The 27572-nt window shown below is 46.3% G+C and overlaps 1 protein-coding gene across 2 annotated transcripts in view; it reads right to left on the bottom strand.

Moving 5' to 3' along the window:
• Positions 1-27572, bottom strand: part of ITGA9 (integrin subunit alpha 9) — a 372517-nt gene that overhangs the window by 296371 nt on the left and 48574 nt on the right. For both annotated transcript variants that reach the window (XM_074406027.1, XM_039462008.2), the window contains exons 6-10: positions 22879-23008; positions 19814-19899; positions 16892-16960; positions 12028-12165; positions 7445-7550 (exon numbers count right to left, since the gene is read on the bottom strand). In XM_074406027.1, coding sequence (XP_074262128.1) covers positions 7445-7550; positions 12028-12165; positions 16892-16960; positions 19814-19899; positions 22879-23008 — 529 coding nt within the window. The remainder of the gene's footprint in view (positions 1-7444; positions 7551-12027; positions 12166-16891; positions 16961-19813; positions 19900-22878; positions 23009-27572) is intronic.

Here is a 27572-nt window from a genome sequence, read left to right as displayed (position 1 = left end):
TCCGCCCGCGCGGCTGCTGTGACCACGCCCTGTTGCTGCGGTTCTCTGGTTCTCCGTACAAAAGCCACTGGTCTGGGAGCCCTCTTAGCTGGTGAGCAGAGCCCTGAGACGGCAGAGTTGCCCATTCATCTGAAATAGCGAGCCAGGCCAGGAGATTCCTAGGCAAAAAATCCGCCAGGAGCCGGCACCGCAGTTCAAGCCGACTCAGTGAGTCGCAGCACGGGAGATCCCAGCGCCTTTTCAACAAGCGACTGGAACGCGGGGTCGTTCAACTTAAAAGCCTCTGAGTCAGGGAGCCAGGTGATCAGGCTCGGTTGGTCCCACCCCTCCACCCCCAACAACAACGAAAACAAAAACAGTAATTGGAAACCCTCTGGGTTGAGCCCTTGAAACCAAGCACAGCTGAACCGGGATGGTCCGGCTCAGTGGGGGAGGGGTTTCCGCCATTACTGAGACTCTCCACCACTACGGAGGCAGGCTGCCGTTGCCGAGGCAACCTGCCACAACAGAGAGAGTCCACCATAACAGAGGCGGGGCCACCGTTGCTGAGACAGTTCTAACTACGCCCATATAAACAGGACTGCAGGGAAGAGCTCAGGGCAGCTGGGCGGAGCCCACAGCAGCTCAGCAAAGCCCCTGCGGGCAGGCAGTGGCTAGGCGTGCTGCTATCTGGGCGGGTCAGACCTGAAAGAAAAATCAAAAAAGGCAGTAGCAGCAAAGGAAACTCATAAAGCCCCAACTCCCCGGGACAGAGCACCTGGGAACAAAAAAGTGCTTTATGAGTTCAGCTGCAGCAGACCTAAACATACCTGCCCAGCAGCTCTGAACGAACAACGGAGCTCACAGCTCAGGACTTAAGTCCCAATAAAAGATAGGCTGTCTCCACAAGTAGCTCCCTGACCCCCATAGATCCAAAGACTTGCCTCATAAAGGAGAGAACGGACTGACAGTAGGCGAGCATCCTTCTGGGACAAAGATAGCAGAAGAGGAAACTGGCAGCAACCCTTACTGTTCTGCCTCTGCTGCAGGTGATCCCCAGGCAAGCAGGGCCTGGAGAGGACCTCAGCAGTCCTACAGCAGAGGGGCCAGACTGTTAGAAGGAAAGCTTAAAAAAAAAAAAAAAAAGTAACTTCAGCATCCACGAACTAGAAGCTCACTCAGAGACCCAATCTGAAAGACAGTAATTACAAAGACAACAGGTGGATAAACCCACAAAAATGGGAAGAAACCAGCGCAAAAAGGATGAAAACTCCCGAAACCAGAACACCTCTCCTCCTAAAAGGGATCACAACTCCTCACCAGCAAGGGAACCAGACCGGATGGAGAAGGAGGGTGATGAAATGACAGAATCAGACTTCAGAAGGTGGGTAGTAAGAAACTACAGTGAGCTAAAAGAACATGTTCTAACCGAACGCAAAGAAAAGAGGAACCTTGAAAAAAGATTGGACGAACTGCTGAGGAGAATGGACAGCATAGAGAGGAGTATAAGTGAATTGATGGAGCTGAAAAACACAACACGAGAACTTCGTGAAGCATGCAAAAGCTTCAACAGCCGAATTGACCAAGCAGAAGAAAGGATATCAGAGGTCGAAGATCAACTCAATGAAATAAAAAGAGAAGGCAAGAACAGAGAAAAAAGCGCAAAAAGGAATGAACAAAATCTTCAAGAAATGTGGGACTATGTGAAAAGACCCAATCTACGTCTGATAGGTGTACCTGAATGTGATGAAGAAAATGAATCCAAGCTGGAAAATACTCTTCAGGATATTATCCAGGAAAACTTCCCCAACCTAGCAAGTCAGACCAATATTCAAATCCAGGAAATACAGAGAACACCACAAAGATATTCCTCAAGAAGAGCAACCCCAAGGCACATAATCGTCAGATTCACCAGGGTGGAAATGAAAGAGAAAATGCTAAGGGCAGCCAGAGAGAAAGGTCGGGTTACCCACAAAGGGAAGCCCATTAGACTCACAGCAGATCTCTCAGCAGAAACCCTACAAGCCAGAAGAGATTGGGGGCCAATATTCAACATCCTTAAAGAAAAGAACTTTCAACCCAGAATCTCCTATCCAGCCAAACTAAGCTTCATAAGCGAAGGAAAAATAAAATCCTTTGTGAACAAGCAAGGACTCAGAGATTTCATCACCACCAAACCTGCTCTACAAGAACTCCTGAAAGAGGCTCTACACATACAAAGGAACAACCAGTACCAGCCACTCCAAAAACACACCAAATGGTAAAAGAGCATCAACACAATCAAGAAGCTGCATCAACTAACCAACAAAACAGCCAGGTAGCATCAAAATGACAGTATCAAATTCACACATAACAATACTATCCCTAAATGTCAATGGACTAAATGCCCCAATCAAAAGACACAGACTGGCAAATTGGATAAAAAGCCAAAACCCATCAGTGTGCTCTATCCAGGAAACCCATCTTACATGCAAGGATACACAAAGGCTCAAAATAAAGGGATGGAGGAAGATCTACCAAGCAAATGGAGAGCAAAAAAAGGCAGGAGTTGCAATTCTCATCTCTGATAAAATAGACTTTAAAGCAACAAAGATCAAAAGAGACAAAGAAGGACATTACATAATGGTAAAAGGATCACTGCAACAAGAAGAGCTAACGATCCTAAATATATACGCACCCAATACAGGAGCAACCAGATACATAAGGCAAGTTCTTAATGACTTACAAAGAGACTTAGACTCCCACACAATAATAGTGGGAGACTTTAACACCCCATTGTCAATATTAGATCAACCAGACAGAAAATCAACAAGGATATCCAGGACCTGAACTCAGACCTGGAACAAGCAAACCTAATAGACATTTACAGAACTCTCCACCCCAAATCCACAGAATATGCATTCTTCTCAGCACCACATCACACCTACTCTAAAATTGACCACATAATTGGCAATAAATCACTCCTCAGCAAATGCAAAAGAACAGAAATCATAACAAACAGTCTCTCAGACCACAGTGCAATCGAGTTAGAACTCAGAATGCAGAAACTAACTCAGAACCGCACAGCTTCATGGAAACTGAACAACTTGCTCTTGAATGTTGACTGGATAAACAATGAAATGAAGGCAGAAATAAAGATGTTCTTCGAAACCAATGAGAACGAAGACACAACATACCAGAATCTCTGGGACACATTTAAAGCAGTCTCTAGAGGAAAATATATAGCAGTGAGTGCCCACATGAGAAGAAAGGAGAGATCTAAAATTGACACCCTATCATCAAAATTGAAAGAGCTAGAGGAGCAAGATCAAAAAAACTCAAAACCTAGCAGAAGACAGGAAATAACTAAGATCAGAGCAGAACTGAAGGAAATAGAGACACAAAAAACTCTTCAAAAAATCAATAAATCCAGGAGCTGGTTTTTTGAAAAGATCAACAAAATAGACAGACCACTAGCCAGATTAATAAGAAAGAAAAGAGAGAATAACCAAATGAATGCAATAAAGAACGATAAAGGGGATATCACCACAGATTCCACAGAAATCCAAACCATCATCAGAGATTATTACAAACAACTCTATGCACATAAACTAGTAAACCTGGAAGAAATGGATAAATTCCTGGACACCTGCATCCTCCCAAGCCTAAACCTGGAAGAAGCCGAAACCCTGAATAGACCAATAACATGGTCTGAAGTCGAGGCAGCAATAAAGAGCCTACCACCCAAAAAAAGCCCAGGTCCAGATGGGTTCACAGCTGAATTCTACCAGACATACAAAGAGGAGCTGATACCATTCCTTCTGAAACTATTCCAGACAATCCAAAAAGAGAGAATCCTTCCCAAATCATTTTACGAGACAAACATCATCCTGATACCAAAACCCGGCAGAGACTCAACAAGAAAAGAAAATTCCAGGCCAATATCCATGATGAACTTAGATGCAAAAATCTTCAATAAAATACTGGCAAACTGATTGCAACAGCATATCAAAAAGCTCATCCACCATGATCAAGTAGGATTCATCCCGGGGATGCAAGGCTGGTTCAACATATACAAGTCCATAAACGTAAATCACCACATAAACAGAACCAAAGACAAAAACCACGATTATCTCAATTGATGCAGAGAAGGCTTTTGACAAAATTCAACAACGCTTTATGCTAAAAACCCTCAATAAACTAGGTATTGACGGAACGTATCTCAAAACAATAAAAGCTATTTATGACAAACCAACAGCCAATATCATACTGAATGGGCAAAAACTGGAAGCATTCCCTTTGAAATCTGGCACTAGACAAGGATGCCCTCTCTCACCACTCCTATTCAATATAGTACTGGAAGTTCTAGCCAGAGCAATCAGGCAAGAAAAAGAAATAAAAGGTATCCAAATTGGAAAGGAGGAAATCAAATTGTCTCTATTTGCAGATGACATGATTGTATATCTGGAAGACCCCATCATCTCAGCCCAAAATCTCCTGAAACTGATAAACAACTTCAGCAAAGTCTCAGGATATAAAATCAACGTGCAAAAATCACAAGCATTCCTATACACCAGTAACAGACTTCAAGAGAGCCAAATCAAGAACGAACTGCCATTCACAATTGCTACAAAGAGAATAAAATACCTAGGAATACAACTAATAAGGAACGTAAAGGACCTCTTCAAGGAGAACTACAAGCCATTGCTCAACGAAATAAGAGAGGATACAAACAGATGGAGAAACATTCCATGTTCATGGTTAGGAAGAATCAACATCGTGAAAATGGCCATACTGCCCAGAGTAATTCACAGATTCAACACTATTCCTATCAAGCTACCAAAGACCTTCTTTGCAGAACTGGAAAAAAACACCTTAAACTTCATATGGAACCAAAAGAGAGCCCGCATAGCCAAGTCAATTCTAAGCAAAAAGAACAAAGCAGGAGGCATCACACTACCGGACTTCAAACTATACTACAAGGCTACAGTAATCAAAACAGCATGGTACTGGTACCAAAACAGAGATATAGACCAATGGAACAGAACAGAGGCCTCAGAGGAAATACAACATACCCACAACCATCTGATCTTCAACAAACCTGACAAAAACAAGCAATGGGGAAAGGACTCCCTGTTTAATAAATGGTGTTGGGAAAACTGGCTAGCCATGTGCAGAAAGCAGAAACAGGACCCCTTCCTGACACCTTACACCAAAATTAATTCCAGATGGATTAAAGACTTAAACATCAGACCTAACACCATAAAAACCCTAGAAGAAAATCTAGGCAAAACCATTCAGGACATAGGTGTAGGCAAGGACTTCATGACCAAAACGCCAAAAGCAATGGCAACAAAAGCCAAAATAGACAAATGGGACCTAATCAAACTCCACAGCTTCTGCACGGCAAAAGAAACAGTCAGTAGAGTGAATCGGCAACCAACAGAATGGGAAAAAATTTTTGCAGTCTACCCATCTGACAAGGGGCTGATATCCAGAATTTACAAAGAACTAAAGCAGATCTACAAGAAAAAAAACAAACAAGCCCATTCAAAAATGGGCGAAGGATATGAACAGATACTTTATAAAAGAAGACATACAGGAGGCCAACAAACATATGAAAAAATGCTCATCATCACTGGTCATCAGAGAAATGCAAATCAAAACCACATTGAGATACCATCTCACACCAGTTAGAATGGCGATCATTAAAAAATCTGGAAACAACAGATGCTGGAGAGGATGTGGAGAAATAGGAACACTTTTACACTGTTGGTGGGAATGTAAATTAATTCAACCATTGTGGAAGACAGTGTGGCAATTCCTCAAGGACCTAAAAATAGAAATCCCATTTGACCCAGCAATCCCATTACTGGGTATATATCCAAAGGATTATAAATCATTCTCCTACAAGGACACGTGCACACGAATGTTCATTGCAGCACTGTTTACAATAGCAAAGACCTGGAACCAACCCAAATGCCCAACGATGATAGACTGGATAGGGAAAATGTGGTACATATACACCATGGAATATTACGCAGCCATCAAAAACGATGAGTTCACGTCCTTTGTAGGGACATGGATGAACCTGGAAACCATCATTCTCAGCAAACTGACACAAGAGCAGAAAATCAAACACCGTATATTCTCACTCATAGGCGGGTGTTGAACAATGAGAACACATGGACACAGGGAGGGGAGCACTACACACTGGGGTCCGTTGGGGGGAAATGGGGGAGGGACGGGGGGTGGGGAAGTGGGAAGAGATAGCATGGGGAGAAATGACAGATACAGGTGAGGGGACGGAAGGCAGGAAACCACACTGCCATGTGTATACCTATGCAACAATCTTGCATGTTCTTCACATGTACCCCAAAACCTAAAATGCAATAAAATAAAAAAAAAAAAGAAGCTAAGAGTTTAGTTCCAAAAAAGTTTCTACCTGGGTAGAAAAATCACTGACCCATCCAATAAAATAAATGCAAATATAATCTACCTGCCCTAATTTCCATAAGGGAGAATTCCATAGACAATGGTGATTGCATAACTGAGAAAGTCAACTCTACTCCTGGATAAAGGCAACGTAGAGAAGGACATTCACTTTACACATAAGAAACATTCCTCTGACAAACTGGCAACTCCTAGAACAAAGCCTAGAGCTTCCTAACATTTTCCCTTGCTTCTAACAAAGCCATGTGTCTGCAGAAGCGAGGCCAAAGGGGAGGAAAATGAAGCCCTCTGTGGCAGTGGCAGGAGGCACTGAAGATGTCTGGATGGCTGGCCTGCGCAAGGGATGCCCCACCTCCACCACCATATTCCCTGGTGACATGGCTGCTCCACCTCCCGATGTCTGCATGCCGTGTATGCAGCAAGGACAAGAGGCTCAAACAAGACAGAGAGAGAGGCCAAGAGGCTGTGAGGAACACTGCTGTCCAAACAGACCTAGGTACATATGCCTCCACGCCTCCCAAGACACACACACACGCACGCACGCACGCACACGCGTGCACACTCTCAAAAGGCAACCCAGCTGCTGCTATAATCAGGGAGAAGATGTCTAGGTCTCTAATTCTCTCCTCACTCATTTCCCCATCAACATGGTAGAGCATCACGGAGCATCGAAGACTCAGACAAGGAGAGGTGGTGGCAGGAGGAAGCTGTCCAAGCTTCTCTGCCATAAGAAGCCCCAGACGGACCTGTCCCAAGGTTTGCTTCCATGCAAACAACAAAGAACACTGAACTGGTGAGAAGGCATTACACAGAGGCAAAAACTCCAGCAGGCTGAGCTCGACCCTGAGTGCCCACACAGACAGCATCTCCAAGAGTGTCCTCTCTCCCCACAGCACACTGATGGGCCTCTGGAGTGGGCCCGGAGACCGGGAGCATGCCCCTGGAGACGGACAGTCGGAGGGCAGGCTGCCCCGCCGAAGCCGAGCCACGTGCTGCAGCGGGAGGGCCCCGAGCACCAGGAGCACTCCCTCACCTGAGAAGCCATCGTCATCCAGATCACCCAGGCTGGCAATGCTCTCTCCAAAGTGCGCATTGTAGGCACCATCCCCGGTCAGAGTCAGCTGCTCCTCGAGGGCTCCCTGGGAAACAGGATGGAGGAGAAAATGGAAAACAAAATGAAAACAAATAGAACAAACCATAAAAACAATTAAAGAACCAGAGCGTGAACGCTTCCCTGCTAGAGCACACTCATCGACAGGAAACAGCTGGGCAGAATCGCAGGAACCCAAGCTTCTCCCTCCTGCTGGCAAAATGAGTCCCTTTTACCTGCTCGACAGGATGGTCTCCCATAGCCTGAGACGCGTTTTCAGGGAAGGAGAATGTCATGGCAGCCAGGGACTACATCTCCCTCTTGTCCTAATGCTCTCTATAAAAGCAAACCTCCCTACCCAACTGTCCCCAGCGTGCTCTCAGCTTTCCTTTGGGGATAGCATTTTCCTCAGTGTTATTCTAAAAGGGTATATGTGTTTCCACTGTTTTTCTTTCCTGTGCCTTTTGCTACAAGTTTATAAAGATGTTTTACAAGGTGCATGTATAAATTATCCTGATCAGGGAGTCGTGGTTCAGAAAATCCAAGCACCCAGTAGCTCTCGGCCAGGGGGTGGCTGTGGTGGCAGACATCACTGTGCCTATTATCATGCATGGCTCAGGTACGAATTTCCAGAGAAAATACTGATCATCAGAGGGAGTGGGTCAATGGTGTACAAAGGCAAGAAAAGTCATCTGACTTTGGGGGAAAAAGTCATACCCAGTCTCACCCCAGATCACTGGCACGTGAATACCAGAGTGATACAATGCAATCTGATGTCTTGAGGGATGAGGTGATTGACACCTTCCCCAGCGCAGAGGCACTCTGGGCCCACTATGTCCCATAGGCCATTCCGTGAGTGTCTGGCTTTCATCATGACCAAGTCTTCTTTTTCACTATAAACACAATTTACAACTTGAAAACAATGAAGGTATGATGATTTCTTGGGTTAATGAAACCTCCACCCCAAAACACAAATATGCATTCATTTCTTTCTCTCAGTGTGGTGGGGAAGAGGAGGGGAACACCAGCAACTGACTCTTGCTACGCACCAGGAACCGTAGGGCCACCTCCTCATTTAAATCACACAACGACTCTATAAGGAAAATCTTACGATGCCTCTCACTTTCCAGATAAGGAAACTGGGCCACCAATTTCAAGCCGTTCATCCATATCACACAGACTAGGATGTGGCAAAACCAAGATTCAAACTCAGGTCCACCTTGCTCCAAAGTCAGCATTTTTCCCCTCCTCCACACTGCCTTCCGATCTTTATTCAAATGGCTAAAATTCAACAGAAATGAGAATACCCTGTTACTCAAAATAACCACACAACATCAGGAAACGCTGGTTGGCAGGGAGGGTGTGGGCACACTGTGCCCATGGAGGTCTGGGGGAAATTCTTGTGCTTCAAGAGTCCACCTCCCGGCAGGGTGCGCTGGCTCGTGCCTATAATCCCAGCACTTAGGGAGGCCAAGGCGGGCAGATCACCTGAGGTTGGGAGTTCAAGACTGGCCTGACCAACATGAAGAAACCCCATCTCTACTAAAAACACAAAATTAGCTGGGCGAGACGGTGCATGCCTGTAATCCCAGCTACTTGGGAGGCTGAGGCAGATCGCTTGAACCCAGGAGGCAGAGGTTGCAGTGAGCTGATATCGCACCATTGCACTCTGGCCTGGGCAATAAGAGCAAAACTCCATCTCAAAAAAGAGAAAAAAAGAGTTAAAGAATCCACCTCCTGATTTAGACGCAGTCTGGCTGTTGGACCTGACTCCCACACAAATGTCTCAGTCTCCTGCAAATATAACGGCAGGCACCATTGAATGCCCACTTACCTGTGTAATATCCCCTGGTTTCTCCCTGCACCCTGCCCTGACCTCCTGGAATGTCAGTGGGGATGCAGGTGACGAGGGTTCCTGCAACGGGTGACAATCAGCATCTGCCCTCCCAGGTATTTTATTTTTTTAGAATCAGAGTCACTTTCTCGCCCAGGCTGGAGTACAGTGGTGCAGTCATAGCTCACTACCACCTCAAACTCCTGTGCTCAAGGGATCCTCTCACCTCAGCCTCCTGAATAGCTAGGACTACAGGCAACCACCACTGTACCTTACTTGTTGGCTTGTTGACTAATTAACTGATTGACAAGCTCTCAGTCTGTCACCCAGGCAGGAGTACGGTGGCACGATCATGACTCACTGCAGCCTCCACTGTCTGGGCTCAAGCAATCCTCCCACCTCAGCCTCAGCTGGGACCACAGGCAAGCACCACCACACCTGGCTGGTATTTTTTGTTTTTTGTTTTTTATACTTTAAGTTCTGGGGTACATGTGCAGAACGTGCAGGTTTGTTACATAGATACACACGTGCCATGGTGGTTTGCCGCACCCATCAACCCGTCATCTACATTAGGTATTTCTCCTAATGCTCTCCATTCCTCAGCCCCCCAGCCCCCGGCAGGCCCCAGTGTGTGATGTTCCCCTCTTCGTGTCCATGTGTTCTCACTGTTCGACTCCTACTTAGGAGAACACGCAGTGTTCGGTTTTCTGTTCCTGTGTTAGTTTGCCAAGAATGATGGTTTCCAGCTTCATCCATGTCCCTGCAAAGGACATGAGCTCATCCTTTTTGATGGCTGCATAGTATTCCACAGTGTATATTTGTCACATTTGCTTTATCCAGTCTACCACTGATGGGTATTTAGATTGGTTCCAAGTCTTTGCTATTGCAAACAGTGCTGCTATAAACATACGTGTGCATGTGTCTTTACAGTAGAATGATTTATGATCCTTTGGGTATTTACCCAGTAATGGGATTGCTGGGTCAAATGGTATTTCTGGTTCTAGATCCTTTTTTGTGTGTTTTTAGTAGAGAGGGGGTTTCACCATGTTGTCCAGGCTGGTTTTGAACTCCTGGCCTTAAGTGAGCCTCCTGCCTTGGCCTCTCAAAGCCTCCCAGTTTTAGATCTGCCTTCCTGAAGAGCCTGAAAACCTCAGAGGCAACATAAGGCTCTGACAGTCCCTGGCTCTCCTCTCACTGCTTCCTTCCTTTCTGGCACCTGCCCACTTAGTTACAGCGACACCACTATCCTCTCCCGACTGGGATACCTAGCATCTGAGACACTCTTAACAGCATACTTTGACTGACTTTTTATTATGGAAGTATTACATTTTCACTATTTGGCAGATGTTTAGATAAAACTAAACAGAGAGCCGTTATTCACATTCGCTGTGTATCTGGCATATTTTTAAGGACTGGTTGTACATGCAGTTTTTATACTGTTTTTCAACTGATTACCTCATAAGTATTTTCGGATGCTGGATAAAAGGTAGGCAGCACCAGAGTGTTTTCAATGAAGCATCTCCCTCTTATGGAATCCTTGTACTTCCAGATCCTGAAAAGACTGCTTTCTCCCTGGTCTCCTGCCTCCACAATGCACTGCTGTCCCCCAACCCAGCCCCCACCACTCCCCCACACTGGCTGCAGAGGGCCAGAGGCATCTTTCTGTCCATGTCACATCCCTTTCACGGTTCTGCAGAATAGCGGACATCAAGATTATTGGCTGGGCATGGTGGCTCACATCTGTAATCCTAGGGAGGCCAAGGAGGACAGATCAATTGAGCTCAGGAATTTGAGACCAGCCTGGGTGACATGGTGAAACCCCATCTCTACTAAAAACACATCAAAAATTAGCTAAGTGTGGTGACACGTGCCTATAGTCCCAGCTACTTGGGAGGCTGAGGCAGGAGAATCGTTTGAACCTGGGAAGCAGAGGTTGCAGTGAGCCAAGATCGCACCACTGCACTCCAACCCGGGTGATGGAGTAAAATTCTGTCTTTAAAAAAAAAAAAAAAGAAAGAAAGAAAGAAAGAAAAAAGAGACTATGGCTCCCACACAGTCCCCTGCCCCTCCTGCTGAAGTGAGCGGTGCTGCTGCCTCACACCCCAACCCACTTGCCCAGCTTCCCGCTGGGAGCTCCGTCCTAGCCCCTCCCATCCGTCTGCTAACTCCTACTCCTTCTTCAAGATTCCCAGCCATTGCTGGGAATGCTTCCCTGGGAAGATGTGCATATGCTCCTAGAGAGGCGGCATAACCTTGAGACGAGGCATGCCGGCTCTGAGCCAGCTTGCCTAGGTTCAAATCCCAGCCCCACTTCTTAGCTGTGTGATTTGGGACACATTACCTGACCACTCTGAGCCTCTGTTTTTTCACCTGAAAAATAGGCACCCTTGACACCATGTGAACACTGCATCAAAATCTCTCACAGAAATCAGGAAGAAGAGGCCCCGGTGCATGGAAAGCCCTCAAAGGACAATTATTAAGATTCCTCCTTGGCCCCTGTGTCTGCAGCTGTAACATTGTATATAACTTTCCATTAATGGACCATTGAGCTTATTCTAGACAGAAATCACATATTTTCATTTCCTCTAGGTAACGTGGCCCAGGGCCCACCCAGAGGGGTGCTCGGCCACTACTTGCTGGAAAAATGTCCCTCCCCAGTGCCCATCCCCACGTTGCCCAGCACTGTACTCACATTTCCTCTGTTGATGTAGACGGTGACCTGTCCCTCATCCCTGATCTCAGAAAACATGGGGGCCCCCACCAGCAGGTCAGAGAGGCCGTCCTCGTTCAGGTCAACTGCGCACAAGGAGGAGCCGAAGTAAGACCCCATCTGCAACCAAGTTGAGTTGCAACAAAGCATTCAGTGTCTGCTCTCACACAAGGGCGTCCTCTTTCCTCCGGCCCATCGGCTTTAGAAACATTTGCTCCCTGACCCTTTAGAGGCTGGATGGCTGTGCTGCCCCATCAACCAGAAGCAAAGAGTGAAATATCCAGCTTCCAGCAGCAAGGCAGGGCCCCAGGCAATGTGAGACAAAGCTAACTGGCCTGGGGTCCCCCATTCCTGGAGTCCTAGCAAAGGGAAGATACACTGATTGATGCCCAGAGAATGAGGTACTGTGTTTAAAAGTGCAAGCTAAGATTACAAAGACATGTTACAACCATAATAAAAATGCCCCTTATATCAGACATTTGACAAGGCCAAGCATGTAGGAACATGAAATCTCACAACACAAGAAAGGCATGAAAATAAGTGTTACATGGGGAAATAAGTTATTCTCTCCCAGGCCCACGCAGAGCGAAAGGTTGGTTAGGAAGGCATGAGCTGAAGTGACAAAAAAAGGTACAACTTCTAAGACTATGTGACTGATGAGGGAACAGAGCGAGATAATACTGACTTTTAATTATGGCTTAATTAGGGGTCTCAGGATCCAGGCAGGTGATATAACCGCCATAAGAAAAAAAGTTAATGTAGCAAGTGACACTTGTCTTCCACGTCTACGTAACAACAGGGACTGGGGGAGACAGTGGCAACCTGGAGCCGACCGCCTGGCTAAAGGAGCAGCGTCTACCCAGCTGCGGCTAACCGCCACCAGGAGGAAGGCTGACCGAGAGAGGACCAACCTTTCCATTTTGTCAAAAGAAGCCAAACACTTAAAACTTTGTTTTAGCGCCATTGTTTTAAATGTTCGCAACTTCTTCATGTGTAAAAACAATAAACAAATACTGTGCAGGCCAAACAAAAGTATCTGCAGGCTGTGTTCTCTCCAAAGTCTGCCAGTTTGCAGCCTCTACTTAAAAAAGTGGGGGCCAGGTGGCTCACGCCTATAATCCCAGCACTTTGGGAGGCCGCAGTGTATAGATCACAAGGTCTGGAGTTCAAGACCAGCCTGGCCATGGTGAAACCCCATCTCTATTAAAAATACAAAAATTAGTGGGTGTGGTGGCAGGCACCCGTAGTCCCAGCTACCTGGGAGGTTGAGGCAGGAGAATCGCTTAAACATGACAGGCAGAGGTTGCAGTGAGCCCAGATCATGCCAATGCACTCCAGCCTGGACAACACAGCAAGACTCGTCTCAAAAAAAAAAAAAAAAAAAGAGAAAGAAGAAAAGAAAAAGTATTATTCTTTTAAAATAAATGTTTTCTAATAAAAGGCCCCAGCTCTATAGACATGAACAAGCCTTTTCTTTTACTGTTGGAGTTTGTTGGCAGCTGACCCAGGGGGTTTGAGAACGAGAGGTGGAGGACTATCTATTTCCTGCAGCTAACAGGGACACAGGAGGGCTTTGTAGTGGCCGCTCAGAAATCCTTCCCCAGCGATATGCCAAGGCCATCTCCCTCCCTTCTGGCTACCCATTCTCAAGGGAGAAGGGAGCAGGAAAAGGTTACAGTCACAGAGGGTGAGGAGGAAAGAAACTGAGCTGCAAGTCACTGATTCGGTGGCCTTGCCAATCCCCCCATCTGAGCTTTGGTAAAAGAAATCTGTGAGACACAGGCAAAGTCCCAAAGAGCCAAGCTGCCGACTGCGCTCAGGGTCTGCACCCCAGGGGAACTATTTGTTTCATTCCAAAGGGCCATTTAGCTTGGCTTCTTCATCAATGTTAAATCAGAAATCTCTGTATGTGAAGTTTCCTATCAAAGTTTTAAAATACAAATGTTTCACATACTCCATTAATTCAATAAAACTTCAGTATGGCAATGACATGCATTGGGGTGAGTATCCAATGATCAGAGCTCCCCGTTAGCCTGGAAATGTGGAGATATGTGTCCGTATTAACATGTGAACTGCACACATGTTGGTGATTTCTTATATGCACTATTTGGAGAAAGTCAACCAATAAAGACAAGAACCAGGGTTTGTTTTTTTGTTGTTGTTGTTGTTGTTTTCTTGTTTCCTATGGGAAGCCAGGATACAGAACTATCTGGCCAAATTCTAGCCAGGCGGAAGCAGAAGTAAACCGGTGGTTTGCTGAGTTAGAACCCTCCTGTCTACGTGGCCCTGGACTAGGGATAAAGCTAAAGGCAGCACTCGAAAGCCTGGGGTCATGTCCTTTTGTAGGAAGTAATGGAGAAGTCAGAAAGACACGAATGTCTCATTTCTTCTGGCAAGAAGCTGAATACGCTATATAAAGAAAGGTCATGGTGTATCTCAAAGGCAGGGTGGTGATGGCGGGGTAAAGCGAGCTGGAGACACGAGGAGGAAGTGGAGGTAAGAGCGCTGTGAGTGAGCGGCAGAAAGAAGGGGTGCCTATGGAACGGTGCAAATAGGGCCAGGGGAGCCCTGACGAAAAGAAAAGGTCAAATGGCTACGAAGCCAAGAGGCTGAAGACCTGGGCCCTTCTGCCCCTTCTCAGAGAATCTGATGGATCTTGATACGATAAGGACATCCAAGCAGACATTCAGGCTTGAACCTGTCCTGGGACTCGATGGCAAAAGTCTTTAGGAAGTTCGGACAAGTGGTTTCCCAGAGGTTAACCTCATCCTGCTTGCACTGCCAACTCTCAGATCTACTCTCAAAAACCTGACCAACTTGAGCACAGGTAATCATCCAAACCAAGAGGTTTTCAAGAAGGAGAGAGGGAAGAACTACAGACTGTTAATTACTGGAGGGCAGCAGGCGGTAACTGGGCCTGCCCAGGGCACAGGCAGCAAGGAGTAGGGCAGGGAAGATAGAGCCGTTTGGGAGGCACCGCTACCAGTGAACATAAAGATGCTCAAAACAGGGTGATGGGCACAGTTAAGCTCCACAATTCACTTTAAATAAGCCTTGGCTGGGTGCAGTGGCTCATGCCTGTAATCCCAGCATGCTGGGAGGCCAAGGTGGATGGATCCCTTGAGCCCAGGAGTCTGATACCAGCCTGGGCAACATGGTGAAACCCTTCTCCACCAAAAAAAAAAAAAAAAGCCAAACTCTGCTGGGCATGTCTGTGATCCAAATTACTTGAGAGGCTGAGGTGGGAGGATGGCTTGAGTCCAGGAGGCAGAGGTTACAGTGAGCTGAGATCATGCCAAAATGAGACTCTGTCTCCAAAAAAAAAAAAAAAGCGGGGGTGGCAGGAACTGTGGAAATCCTTTACCTTTAGGCTTTCAAACCCAGGTGCATTTGAAGGGAAGAGGCAGTTTGTTTCTATGGTAGATACCGTCACCCATTTACTATCTTCTGGAGAAGATCTAAAATGTTAGCCTTAGTTCCACTCACATCCTACTTGATCTTTGGGACTCTCCTTTGCAAATCACAAACAGCGCGAAGTGACTTCTTTTCTAACTTTAAGGATGCTTGGAAAACCTTTTTGCAGAATGGTTCATGGTCATTTACCAGTGTTGTTGCTTTGGGGTTTTGGAAATGTTAAAATAACACAAGCCAGTAGAGTTCTCAGGGGAAGACAGAGCCAGTCCAAGGAAGAATGCAAAACCAAGTTCGGTGATGCACTTTTTTATTCAAAAGATAATGACAATGATATACTAAGCATACCTATTGGATTATTAAAATCGCAAAAAGGTCTACTTGAATGGGATTTCGGGAACTCGGAATATGATTCACCATCAGAACAACATGGAAGGATCCCAGGCTGGCGTACAGCAGTTCCAACTCAGCAGGAACAGAATTAAGGAGGCACGTGGCCAAGGAAGGAAATGTTCTTTTCCCCTTTTGCAGGGTAGTGGCAGATAAAAATCGCCTTCTGGCATTTTCCTAGCTTCTGGGATCTTCCTCCTATGTCCCAGACATCCTATGCTTCTTCCCAGATCCCATGAAGGCCTCCACTGAGACCAGCCTCCAAATTACCCCCCAGAGCTCCTAACCCAAACTTGTGTCCCTTAGAGTAGCCAAGCTCAGCCCAACAGTCCTGCTGACCTAAGCCATACAAGGAGTGTATGACTGGGAAGCCCGTGAGAACTGCTGCTTATCAATAGCAGGACTCTCTAGCTGGCTTAATTTTAGATAACAGGGCAGTATAATGGGAACTTTCAGAAAGCAGAGAGAGAATTCCGCAAGATGGGGAGAACCCAGGCAGACTAACCTCACCCAGAACTAGCTTTAGGGCAGTACCCTGAGCTACTTCTGCTTCAAGGTTCTCAGAGGAATCGAGTAACTTGTGCTTGGATTTTCTTTGTGTGGCAAGAATCACCTTGGCAATGACAATTGAAGGCTGAGGATTCCGGAAGGGGGGAACATTGGACTGGTGACACAGGTTCAGTGAGAAGCATTTCTTGCCACCTGTACCCAACTGTACCTGATTCTGGAGGTGGAGATGAGTTGGGAAAGGAATAGAGGCAGATAGAGCATGAGTCCCTTTGACGACAGTCTGAACTATGGACAATCTCTTAAAACTCTGTGCTGTAACTTGGCCACATATAACTCATCTTGCTACAGAATGTCTCCTAAAGCGAGCATGAGTCCCATGAATATACAGGTTTTACGCACCACTGAGAAGGTAAAGATACCAACAAGCAGATAGCACTGCCATATAAACGTAGGGCACAATTTTCTAAAAAGAACAGACTCCCACATGATCCCACCTCTCAAATTAAAAAATAGTCACTTATACCAAGAACCTCACCTTTTTACCTGATGTTTCAAAGATCTTAATTAAGGTGCCTGATCTTCGGTCAGCTCTGAAAATATAAACCTATGGAATGAAAAAAAAATCTAATTAGAATGAAATCAAGAATCAAAGATATTTATCAGCATCCTCCTGGGACTCCTATTTAAAAGCTTAAGGGCCAGGTGCACAGCAGATGTGCCTCTGCTCGCTGATGATCATGAAGAAGTCAGCTGTCATTTTACCAACCCTGCAAAGAAAAGTGTCCTTCAGTCCAGAGGCAGAAATCACCTCCACTGCTCCTGAACCACACTGCTCATGAAAGCCACACACAGTAAGACCCAAGGAGCTTCAAAATTACAAGTAAACAATTCACCTTTGAGAAAAAGCTAGGATTTCGTTTCTTGAAGTATTTCCTTTACTCCTTTTTTTAAAATTAGTTGGTGGTATGGATTAGCCTTTATTCCTAGTGGGGCTTTAACAGGCATTTCAACAGAAGACAAAGGGATGGATGGAGGTGAGTACTGTAGACAAAGCAGTGTCCCAAAGTGATGTCACGTAGTATTAGAGTCATGTGATCTGCCTGGGTAAGCAGGAGTTTTGGGGAAATGCGGAGTTAAACACTAAGTAAATTCCTTGACCGTGGAACTTTTCAGAGCCTTTAGCATGTTCATGCGAACTATTCATCTCCACTGCAAAGATGATCCCTGACATTTAACTTCCTAAATGTATTTGACTATGCAAGTTCTTAGTTCAGATGACATCTTGTGGGAAGAGTGTCTCATGAGAACCAGTGTAAGTAGCCTTCCCATGAGATAAGGAGCTGCCATCTTAGCGTGAGTGCTTTTGCGCCCTGGCACTGGAATAACCACCAAAATCCTCAAGGCCAGAGGTCCACCCTGGGGTCCCTGGGAATCAAGTCTGTACTAGCCCCAGTCCCTGGGAATGTGGAATTGTCAGCAGCTTTGCCACTATGACCAGTTTCCCCCATGCTGCTCAGGTGGTCTAACTCAAAGAAGCATTTTTATGCAGTGTCTTTGTTAACTGGATCCAGGACTCCCGCCCTCTGGGCTCTATCAGTTATAAATACCATTTCCTCTTTTTTTTTTTTTTTTTTTTACTTTATACCCTGCACCCCCAGCCAGCCAGTGAGAGGGGTTTGCAGGGGGTCCCATTAAGATGTGACAGGGACTACGAAGCTCATCGCAGTCATCCAAAGGGAAAACTACAAAACTGAGTTGTGTTTTCTCCAATTAGGGAGAAAAGAAAGCTGCTATCGTTAGCACAGAGGTACCCACATGACTGTGAACTAGAGGTAGGCATTTTTACCATTTCTACAGAGATTCCTGGGAACCTGCAGCCCCTCCCCAAGAAGACAGAATCAATGCAAACAGCTCTTACTGCATCTTTCTCTACTATTTAGAGAAATTCATGCAACTCGGAAAGAACCACCTCTTTCTTGAAGTGATCAAAGGTTACCTGCATGATCCCTCCTCCCCGCCGGCTCAGGGTCCTAGGTGATCTGGTTTCAGTTTCGAAGAACCTCTCTCCACAGCATCAATGTTAGGGAGGAGGGAGGCACATGCTCCAGAAACATGAGCAGCAGCTCCTAACCTCTGCCCAGGGGGATCCATAGAAATTACCCTTAGTCAAGCCTAGTCAGCTAGAAAGTTCCTCAGCTCCCCGATCACCCTGACCTCCTGGCTGAAGGCTCCAATTACCAGTGATCTCAGCTCATCTGGGCCAATCCAGAATCCAGATTCCACTTCTCCAAGCCTTGGGAGATAGGACCAGACTCTATCACAGGTCTACCCTAGGGGCTCAGATTCAAAGTTCACTCCTCTGTTCACTCAGTCTTTCCCATCAGATAACCCATGGAGCTTCTTAAAAATGTGGGTTCCTGATCCATCTGCACCTTCTCAGTCTGCATGTCCTGTACCTTCATGCTCAAGAACCAACGAGCAGAGTTCACAATTCAGGCCCCTCAGAGGTCATGTTTCCCAAAGGAATTCAGACAGCCCTAGATCCAGGGGTGGGTCTTCGGGCAAATACTGTAGTTTAGGGAAAGCCAGACCCACATATTTCCAGTCCAGCCTTTGGGCTGAACCAGTCTTGGCAGTTCAATGTTCCTTCTAAAACACTGGGGAAATAAATATGAAAATAATCTGGGACATAAATAAAGCCACAGAGATATCTGGGACCAGACCTACCTCCATTAAGTCAAAGTCAAACTTGAGAAGGGTTTGGGATTTGAACTTGCACAGCACTAAATGCCATTCTTTTGAAGGACACCGTGAGGCCAGGGCTGAGTCTTACAAATTACACACACACCACATACCACACACACACAACACACGCCACACACACATACACACCACACAACACACCACACAAACACACACACAACCACAAACACACACCACATCCGCACACAACACATAACACACCCACACCACACACCACACACACACCACACACACCACACCACACACCACACACACCACACACACACCACACACATACACACACACACCACATACACACACTCCCACACACACCACACCCACATCACACACACACCAAAAAAAACACACACACCACACACACATACACACCACACACCCCCAAACACACCCCCCACACACACACACCCCCGACACACACCCCACACAACCACACACACACACACACACACATACACAGAGGCAGCTGTGAAAAACCTCAAATGAGAGTGTGCAGGAAATGAGAGAACTACTCACACTCTGAGCTTTCAAGGGAAACTTTCAAACAGGGTGGGGCAGCCAGGGGTTCCTCATCACCTGCCCAGCAGCCACCCAGCAGGATGTTCAGGCCAACGTCAGTTGGCAAACCCCTGTACAAGGGACAGCATGCTCCCCTCTTCTGTCTGACCCCGGCTATTCCACAGACGTTTCTCCTCACCTTGCCAATGCCTTTGTCCTGTGGGGCCCCTCCTACCACGTCGGTGGTGGACGGCTGAGAGAAGTGTCCAGCAGTCACCGCGTAGCCTGAACAGGATGGGCAGAAACCAAGCACAGGGTTGAGAAAGAAGGGAAGGGGGAAAAATCCATCAGATGAAAATGGTTCTCAAGCATGCCCCCCAATTCTGGAACATAAACCACCAGGAAAAAAATGGCAGCTGTCAGCCTTCTCATGCTTAAATGGCTCTCATCCAACAAAGTAATGTTCACGAGGACATTAGGGCAGGAAAGAGGTCTTTCTGGGTGTCCTCTTTGGGACAAGTACTGTATGAATACTACATATCTGTTTTCTTCTTTTCAGGGTGTAGTTTTCATGCAGTAAGGTACACATATCTGACATATAGAACTCAGTGAATGTGTACACATGTGCGCATAGCCATGCAGCCACCACCCAGAGCAAGAAAGTGGCTATAGCCTCAGAACCATAGCCCCAGAGGGTTCCCTCATGCCCCACACAGGTAGACATAATTCTTTTTTTTTTTTTTTTTTTTTTTTTTTTTTTTGAGATGGAGTCTCACTCTGCCGCCCAGGCTGGAGTGTGGTGGTGAGATCTCAGCTCACCGCAACCTCCCCCTCCAGGGTTCAAGCTAATCTCCTGCCTCAGCCCCCTGAGTAGCTGAGACTACAGGCATGCGCCACCACAACTAACTAATTTTTGTAGTTTTAGTAGAGACAGGGTTTCACCATGTTGGCCAGGATGGTCTTGATCTCTTGACCTCGTGATCCACCTGCCTCGGCCTCCCAAAGTGGTGGGATTACAGGGGTGAGCCACCATGCCTGGCCCCACCATTCTGATTTCTATCACCGGATATCTAGAACTTCACTCAACATAACACCTGTGACATTCATCCACATTGTTAAGTAGCAGTTTGTTTCTTTTTTGTTGTTGAGCAATGTACCGATATATAAATATGTCACATGTTTATTTTGTTGCTGGGCATTCAGATTGTTTCCAGGCTGAGGTTATTATAAACAAAGTTGCTACCAACAGGTTTGTGTATGTCTTTAGGTATCTCTTTCAGTCTAACAGCGTTATGAAGAAGGCATGACTGTTTCCTCCATTTTACCGATATGGAAATAGAAAAACCTGTTACACGACATGCCTAAGATCACACAGCAAGACTCCAATCCACTCTGTCTGTAAAGCCCCTGCTGTTACCCACACTCCCTCCTACAAGAAGGCAAAAGAAGCTGTCAGTGGGTCGGTGGGTAGATGCGTGGTTGAGTGGATGGAAGGGTGGATGGGTGGGTAGGTGGTCAGTGAAAAAATATGGATGCAAAAGGAATCTAGTAACAAAGGAAAAGGTTGCCTAAGCTCAGCCTCAGTGTCTCCTGCTTTCTGAGAGCCTCGCTCGCAGGCTGAAAGCTCTCCTCTGGCCAGCATAAATCCTGTACAGGCTGCCATACAGTCCCCAAACTTGTCATCACCCTCTAACGCTAATGTCATAAGTTGTTTGAGTTTTGCGATGACATCATCTCATGATCAATTGTTCCTCACCATGTGGCTGATTTCTCTCAGACTGGAGGCTGATAGTACTTGAGAGTGAGATCAAAGCCTGGACTCATGCTTGATAATCCTGCAGCAGATAAGGGCCTCTGTCGTGTATACAAGGAAATACCACAGGTCCTGAGCTTCAGAGGAGCTATCCTAGACCCCGAAGCCATCAACCAAACTGGGCTTTCTTCTGTCCTCTCTTCATTCCCTGACTCAGTGAATATGTGTTGAGTTCCTTCTGTACACCAAGCACTACTCCAAGTCTGGGAAATGTGAGACACAATCCCACATTTTGCCTTCAAGGTGCTCCCAGTCCAGTGAGAGGTACAGCACCGGTGGCAGGTGCCCTCTCAGCTGCACCCACAGGGAAGGCAGCTCAGCATTCAGACTCTGTACTCAGAAACCACGGGGTCATACTCCAATTTTGCTACTTAGGAGCCATGTGACCTTGACAAGATACATAACTTCTTTGCTCCTCAGTTTATCTATAAAATGTAGATAATAATAGCTACTTCATAAGGTTGTTTCAGAAATTAAAAGAAATAATACACAGAGCCTGGCAGACGGTAAATGCTATAGGCATAGGCTAAATGCTTAATAAATAGCACCAGGCAGCTGGGTGCCTCTCAGAGCAAACATCCCAGAGTAGAAGGATTGTTGGGTCTCTGCTACCAGGCAAAAACCTTGTAGTTAGAAGGGAAAAGGCAAGTCAACAACTCCCTACCCCCGTTTAACAAGAAGTTCCCAGCGACTCTATGCAAACATGGAGTCGGGGCCTCCCCCTGCAAGTGACGTGCCATGAGTGTGAAAGAGCACTGCATGTCATCATTAGGGCTTCCTAAATTTAGCTGCGTTTCCAATCCAGAATTATAGCATTTAGGGCATGAATTAAAGAAGAGTCGTGTAATTGTCATCCACACAAGCAAAGACAGCCTATGTCTGTTCTTAAATGCGCATGGACCTTGTCCCAGTGTCACTCTGCCTGATGGCTAAATTAAATTGCGTCTTCTTTCCAGAAGATGAAAAGAGTTAAGAAAATAAGAGACATTTTTCTGAGCCTTTAATTAACCTTCAGCATTAGGTTGCTGTCTGTCATGATAACGTCTGGCCCTTTTCTATTTGCAGCCAGTTTTTGTGATCGGAAAGCAGGGACTCCATTCAAAGGGACGCCGTGGAAAATCAAGACTCCGTTGCGCTCATTTGTACCTGACCATCTGAACCTCAGCAACTGAGGAAACGAGAAAATCACATGTTTATTTCCCTGGAGGTTCAACTGTCAGCTTTTTAATGAAAATGAACAGTTTTCATTCAGTTCCCCACTTTGTTTTCCTCTCTGCCTTCCGTGTGTGGAGCTAGATGTGAAGATGCCCTGACTAAAGAGGTAAGTCATGAGAATGGCAGGCATCAAAGCCAACTCACCCCTCTTTCCAACAATAAAGCAATGATTTGTGAATCTGCTGGGAATCACTCCCATTTCCCCTTTCTTACCTGTGCTCTCTCTGAGTACTCACCCAGGTAGGTGTACCGCCTGCCCATGATCACTTCGTCGTTCAGCTTTAAATAGGTGTTGTCCGTAAGGTTCAGCACTTTGATGGTTCCAGCCCAATAAAATGACCCTGGGGCACCCATCACCACCAGATCCTAAAAGAAATCAAGTGCAACAAGAACCACAGTCATAACAAAGGAGAAATTCCTTACACTGAGGACTTTTTTTTCCCAGGTAAGGAACAAAAACACATTTCACCAGATTCACCAGCATTATGGAATCTATTATACAGGTGGGATTCCTATCAGGACTAAAGATGTGAAGATGACTGAACAAAGTGACAGAATTCACCACAGGCCAGGCCCCTATTCCAGCCATGATGAGCTCACACACATTTCCTCAACTTTTTATCACGATCTAACAAGGAAATGACAAACAGCTGACAATGACCTTAACCGCAGATCCTGGGAAACACCACTCATGAAAAGCAGCAAGCAATACCACACCTGCCAACAACTCCCCCAACCTGATACGCAGCAAGAGGGAACCATGCACTAGTACTCTGGGGAATCCCCTCCAGACCACACTCAAGACCTTCTCAGGGACATTCTAGAACAGAGTTTTCTGATCATTACAACCCACTGCAAACCTGGAAGAACAAAACTGAGAAACCAGAGAGGTCAACTAAGGAAGGACACAGACTGGAAGTGGAGGCCATGGGCAGCAAGAGACAGGATCACTGTTAAAAGCAGACTCAAGGCCAGGCACGGTGGCTCACACCTGTAATCCCAGCACTTTGGGAGGCTGAGGAGGAGGGGATCATTTGAGGTCAGGAGTTCAAAAGCAGCCCGGTCAATGTGGTGAAACCCCATCTCTACTAAAAATACAAAACTTAGCTGGGCATAGTGGCTCATGCCTGTAATCCCAGCTACTTGGGAGGCTGAGGCAGGAAAATCACTTGAACCCAGGAAGTGGTGGTTGCAGTGAGTGAGCCGAGACCACGCCACTACACTCCAGCCTGGCGACAGAGCAAGATTCTGTCTCAAACGACAACAGACAAAAAGAGTCAAGAACACAAGAGGCACAGCTGTCTTCAGCATTTAGATAGGGGGAAACGTTCAACAGGCCTGAGAGCATGTTCGTGCTCCAGAACCATCACCAATGCTGACGATAACCCTAAGTTCCCAGAAATGATTTGGTTACCCAAGGAAGTCAGCAAAGATATCTGCTGGGGTTTTCCCCTGGGTGATAAGATAATGGGAATCAATCAACATCCCCTGTTCTCTCTCATTCCCCAAGTTTATTTTCTTTGTATCTTTCAAGATTCTAGACCAGACTGTTTTCCAAGACTGCAGGGCTCAGGCAAAATTCAACACTGTCCTCTCTCTCAACCATGGTAGGCTCCTGCCACTGCCCCCTCAGACTGTATGCCTGGGACACTCTAAACCATTCTGGTCTCTGAAGCTCCCTCTGCTCTTTTGATCTTCATCTGTGCAATGCCCTCACACTTCTTCTGCTAATGTAACCCTTTTGCAGTATTTAAAACTCAGCTGAAATGTGGGTGAATCCTAGATGAAGTGTTGATAGGCATAAAAAGAGTACATATCATGACTCCATTCATAGGAAGTTCTTGAATCAGCAAAACCAATCCAGTGATGGAAGTCAGATGGTGGGTGCCTGGAGTGAAGAGGAGGAGCACGGCCGGGCGCGGTGGCTCATGCCTGTAATCCCAGCACTTTGGGAGGCCAAGGCGGGTGGATCACGAGGTCAGAAGATCAAGACCATCCGGGCCAACATGGCGAAACCCCGTCTCTTTTAAATATTAAAAAATATTTAAAAATTAGCTGGGTGTGGCGGCGCATGCCTATAGTCCCAGCTACTCAGGAGGCTGAGGAGGGAGAATTGCTTGAACCCAGGAGGCGGAGACTGCAGTGAGCCGAGATTGCACCACTGCACTACAGCCTGGGTGACAGTGTGAAACTCCATCTCAAAAAAAATAAAGTAGAGAAGCACTATCTACAAAGGAGCATGAGGAACTTTCCAAAGTGATGAAAATGTTCTCATCTTCATTCAGGCAGACACGACATGGCACACACATTTGTCAAAACTCATCTAACTCTGCATTTAAAATAGTGTATTTTATTGTATATATTGATTTTTTTTAATTCCAGAACAATGATTAAACACTAACAAGAAGTCATCTCATAAAAACACAAAACCTGCTCGTGAGATGACATTTTACAAGCATTAAAACGAAGCTCCCTTTGTGCAGAGGCTGTGGTAGAGCCAGAAGGCAGGCTCTGCTCATATCCATCAGAGGTCTCTGCCGTTCAGTCCTGCCTTTCCCCAACAGGGAATCCCTACTGTTTGATTACCTATATTTTCTAAAGTATCGACACTGCAATAAGAAATAATCAGAATTATTTTTCTAATGAATTCATCAATTTTTCACTCAACAATATTTATTGAGCAGCTACTATTATATCTCAGAGTTCACACTAGATACAAGTATGAGTAAGTCCCTTTGTAGATCATTCTCGGGGTAAGACAGCATGGTAATGTACAAGGTATTTCAGGAAAAAATTCTATACAAAAGGGTTCAAATAAGCATAATTTCTAGAGGAAACCCTTCAGCTATAGACAAAACTCCCAAGATGCCAGTCATGAAGGCTAATGGAGATAACAGATGCTCTGCAGGGCAAGCCTGTCGCTGCTGAAACCAACCTGACCCTCCCCTGGGCCTTCAGAGTCCCCCTGTCCTCCCACTCTGCGGCCACCCACATATATTTCAGAAACAGATCTTTCCAGGTTAATCTCCCCCTGCAGATACAGCCCCATGCACTGGCAGAAGCTGCTGGCTTCTGACAAGTCCTTGGAGGCCAGATCCTGCCACAGAGATTTAGAATTTCTGATGACAATTCATAAAGTCACCACTGAATTTTCAGGGAGCAAGTGTCTGCAAAAGCCAGAAGTAGCTAAAGAAAAAATAAGAGAGAGGAGGATAGGGGCTGCAGGCAAGAGAGCAATGCTTTCAACAGTATGTTTTAGGGTTAATTTGGGGAAGGGCCTCAACAAAGGGTAGAACAGGAACACAGATGGAAGAAAAGCTACTAGATTCCAGCCAGAGTGGTTTGCTTTATGATAATTCAGGATGGTATAGACAAGAAATGACTGTTGATGAGCACTTCATTTTAGGGTTTTGAGATCCTAACCCCCATCAAAGGAAGCTGTTGATGGTAAGCCAGATGCTCCTGGGGTATCTTGCTGTTTTATAGAAATCGACGGCTTTCTGCAGTCAAGACTCTCCACTGGGAAACACAGCAGAGCATCCACTGTTCATTCTCTTTACACTCATCTGTCCTGCATAAGAGACTGGCCTAGTTCTAGAAAGGGTCTGAGAAACACAAATGATCAGTTCATCAGAGGAGAGAGACTTTTATTCCCAGTCCTGAGCTTGGAAAGGAATTTGTAATCAGTGTCCAAATATAATACAAAGGGCACTGAAGAACCTAATGAGCAAGCTCCTGAGCCCAGACGTATCTGCAGTGCAGAGCTTTCTCCACCTGCAGCTTTGCACAAGCCAAAGCTCTGAACATGGCACAGGCCTGAGAGGCTCCTTGGGAATTGGGGCTGCAGATGGGATATGTTGCTTTCTGATGATTTAGACTAACCAGGATAAAAGCTGAGAAATGTATGGCTACCATACCACTGCAGCCCCTCTCAGACATTACAAACAGGGTAATGTCTGAGAGGGGATGCAGTAATTCCTCCCTTCAAAAACCTTTAAAACCAACAACTCTTGTTTTTACCACTCCCCCACCCCCGCAGTGCTCACGTCCCTCTCCCTTCAGTCCAAACTAAATAGAGCAGGGCCAAGCCTTCGACCCTCAGGGCTGAGGCTGAAGGGGGGGAGCAGTGCCTTCCTGGAAATCCCACAGAGTTGGTTTTTTCTGTTCACCATGGATGATGCTTGTGATCTTTCTGGTGTTGTTCACAAGTGCTAGGACAAAGTGACCAATTCTTAGCTCCCCACCACCCAGGAACAGCCAATGTCAATGCCACACACACAGAAGAAAGCTTCCCTACAAGCAAAGGCCGCCACCACCTAATCACACTGGTGGAATCCCATCAATAAGCAATGCAGCTTTTTCCCAAGATGCATTTATTAGCAGAGTCCTTAGAGGGATTGGGGCGTCTGGCAGTGCCTGGGAGAAGCCAAACACTTTCTCTGTGAACTGCAAGTTGGCATGAGCAGCTGGGCAGGAGAGTGCCCGGATCTACAGCAGAAGTCTGCGCTGAACAAACTCCCGCTCAAGTGTCTCCAGGTTTCCACAGCGGACGCAAACGCCAGACCAGTTGGTCCAGATCCTCTCTAGCTGCTAAGCAGTATCTGCCACCTGTTAGCCTCATCTACAAAAATAAATAAGTTCCCAGGAAATTTGCTCTAATCCTGAATGACAGGCTAAAACCCAGGTGGTGTCCACAGCTTGGAGGGCTCGGATGAGCTCAGGGTCACCGACCTGTAGGTCAAGCAGGTAGGTACCTTGGGCCAAAATATTTTGGGGCACATAGCTACGTCCAGAAGGTCACAGATGCATGTGCAGCATGGGAAGTGCTTTCTGCCCTGTGAGAGGACATCAGCTCACAGAAGGCAAGCCCAAGTGACGAGGTCAGCAGGAGGGCAGAGGGGAGCCGCGCTGGCTTGGCCCCTTCAACCAC

The sequence above is a fragment of the Saimiri boliviensis genome, chromosome 9, assembly GCF_048565385.1.
Source record: "Saimiri boliviensis isolate mSaiBol1 chromosome 9, mSaiBol1.pri, whole genome shotgun sequence".
Taxonomy (NCBI): Eukaryota; Metazoa; Chordata; class Mammalia; order Primates; family Cebidae; genus Saimiri; species Saimiri boliviensis.
This window is presented reverse-complemented; position numbering and strand designations above follow the sequence as displayed.